Here is a 2,320-nt window from a genome sequence, read left to right on the forward strand (position 1 = left end):
AATAGTAGAAGGGTGTGTGTGAAGAAATTGTGCTCTTCAATGGCTTCTCCTTGTAAAAACCGGAACCCGAGCGAGAGCCAGAGCCAGAGCCAGAACCAGAGCGAGAGTCAGAGCCAGAGCAGTAGCGGTTCATCTATTGTTATTGAAGATGATCAGAGTGAGGTTAGAAGAGGGCCATGGAGTGTTGACGAAGATTCTCTACTTATTCATTCTATCTCTGTACATGGTGAAGGGCGTTGGAATTTGCTTGCTATTCGTTCAGGTTCTTTTTTTTTTTTTTTTTTTTTGTAATAATTAAAAGATAAATTTGAATGTGTTTAATTAAAATTATTGTGGGGTTTATTTATTTAAAGGGCTTAGAAGGACAGGGAAGAGTTGCAGATTGAGATGGCTTAACTATCTAAAACCTGATGTGAAGAGAGGAAACCTTTCTCCTCAAGAACAGCTTTTAATTCTTGACCTTCATTCCAGATGGGGCAATAGGTAATTTTACTATATTTAATTCTTCATTTTATTATTGGTTTAACCTGATTTTCTCTCTCCAAATTTTTCTTTAAAAAATATTTAAAAAGGTTGAGCTAGGTTCAAAATAATTTGATTATTCTATACCGTTTGATAGGGCGGTGATTAATACTCTCTTTTCCTTATACATTACAAATAAAATTAAAAATTTTAATTTTTCTTTTAAAAAAATTAGACGCATAGCATATTGCTATTGGGTTTTGTCAGGCTTAGACAAAAAATGGTTACAGAAAAAAAAAATAATATTATAATATCAACTCCTTCTAATCATAAAATAAATGATTAAATAATTTAATGACGTACTAAATAATGAATATAAAGAATTTAAATTCTTATTTTTTATTTGACATGTCATTAGAAAATTTTTCATATTATCACAATACTAAGAATTTTCTTCGAGCACAACTTTCTTGTCCGATTTATGTAACAAATTTCAAGCTTTATATTTAAAACCAATATTAATTGTACTTTATTAAGATGAGAGGAACAAACTTTTTTTCACCTAGCATTTCTTCTCCTCAAAGACTCTAATGAAGTTTTCTTTTTCTATTGAGAAATGATAATATTGTGTGAAACCACAATTAGATTGTGTAATATTTTCTCTATAATCTTAAAATATCAATGATTAGCACCTAGTCTTATACTTAGAACACACTGAAAAAATTAAAAAAAATATATTTTTTCAAAAAACAAAAATTATCATGTAGCAAATTTTTATTAGACAACTCCTTAAAATACACAGAGATAGATATAAGAGCACATAAATATTTTACGTCTTAAAATGATGAAAGTATTACATAATATATTTACGTCTCATTTTAGTGTATAAAATTGTTAATTTTATGTTATTTATTTCTGTTAGATGGTCAAAAATTGCACAACTATTACCGGGAAGAACAGATAATGAAATAAAAAATTATTGGAGAACAAGAGTGCAAAAACAAGCAAAGGTTCTCAACATCAACATCAACAGCCCAGAATTCAAAGACATTATCCATCGCTGTTGGATCCCCAGATTGCTCCACCAAATAAACGAATCTTCTTCTTCTTCTCCTCCTCCGCCGACCACGGCCGCGACAAGTCCAACCCCTCAACTTTCCGATTCAGACTCTGTGCCGGCAACCGATGGTAACCGTCGCCATTTCGACAAGGAGCGAAACAGCACCAGTTCGGAATCTATGGATATATCGCAGGTCTCCGATCCATTATCCGACGTCCCATCTTGGAACCACGGCGGCGGACAGACGACGGCGGCGAATTTTGATTACCCAATAGGCGATTCCGGGTTGCAATTAACGGATTGGATTGACGACGACGATTCTTTTGGCGGCTGCTTATGGAACTTTGACGGATTGTGGCAATTCTAATTGGAAACTAAACAGCTAATTGGGTTTTTTAAAAAAGATAAACGTAACGTCTTATTTTGTTTTTGTTTTTAATTTATTTCTGTGAAATATAACAAATATATTTTAACTTCCCAAATGTGTATTAATTTAAAATATTTGGTTGGTTAAGTATTTGTAATTGATTCTTTTTGTTAAATTATAAATTCATGATATGCAAATAGTATACACTTTTATAGTTTATAGCCTATTTTAAAACACATTTTTCTAAATTTTAAAGTTATGCTAATGTATATGGAAATTACTGAGATTTAATTTGCAAATTAAAATAGTGGGGGATGTCGATCTCTATGGACCTTATCTATGTGAAGATGAGTTTGATGAAAGCCATTTGATTGTGATGTTGACAGTGACATATATCATGAACAATTTTTGGATTATTATTCAAATACATT

The 2,320-nt window shown here is 31.6% G+C and overlaps 1 protein-coding gene across 1 annotated transcript; it reads left to right on the forward strand.

The window, feature by feature from the left end:
• Positions 1 to 2,106, forward strand: LOC120088254 (transcription factor MYB62-like). The gene is made up of 3 exons (XM_039045409.2): positions 1 to 262; positions 354 to 483; positions 1,385 to 2,106. Exons 1-3 carry the CDS (start codon positions 40 to 42, stop codon positions 1,887 to 1,889), a joined length of 858 nt encoding a protein of 285 aa, XP_038901337.1. The 5' UTR covers positions 1 to 39; the 3' UTR covers positions 1,890 to 2,106.
• The last annotated feature ends 214 nt before the right edge of the window (positions 2,107 to 2,320 follow it).

The sequence above is a fragment of the Benincasa hispida genome, chromosome 2 (assembly GCF_027475165.1).
Source record: "Benincasa hispida cultivar pf3 chromosome 2, pf3_genome.v1.1, whole genome shotgun sequence".
NCBI classification, from domain to species: Eukaryota; Viridiplantae; Streptophyta; class Magnoliopsida; order Cucurbitales; family Cucurbitaceae; genus Benincasa; species Benincasa hispida.

Coding starts and splice junctions, on each gene's coding strand:
- LOC120088254 (XM_039045409.2), top strand. CDS start 40: ATGGCTTCTCCTTGTAAAAACCGGAACCCGAGCGAGAGCCAGAGCCAG. Junction 263..353: donor TTTGCTTGCTATTCGTTCAG/GTTCTTTTTTTT, acceptor ATTTATTTAAAG/GGCTTAGAAGGACAGGGAAG. Junction 484..1,384: donor CATTCCAGATGGGGCAATAG/GTAATTTTACTA, acceptor TATTTCTGTTAG/ATGGTCAAAAATTGCACAAC.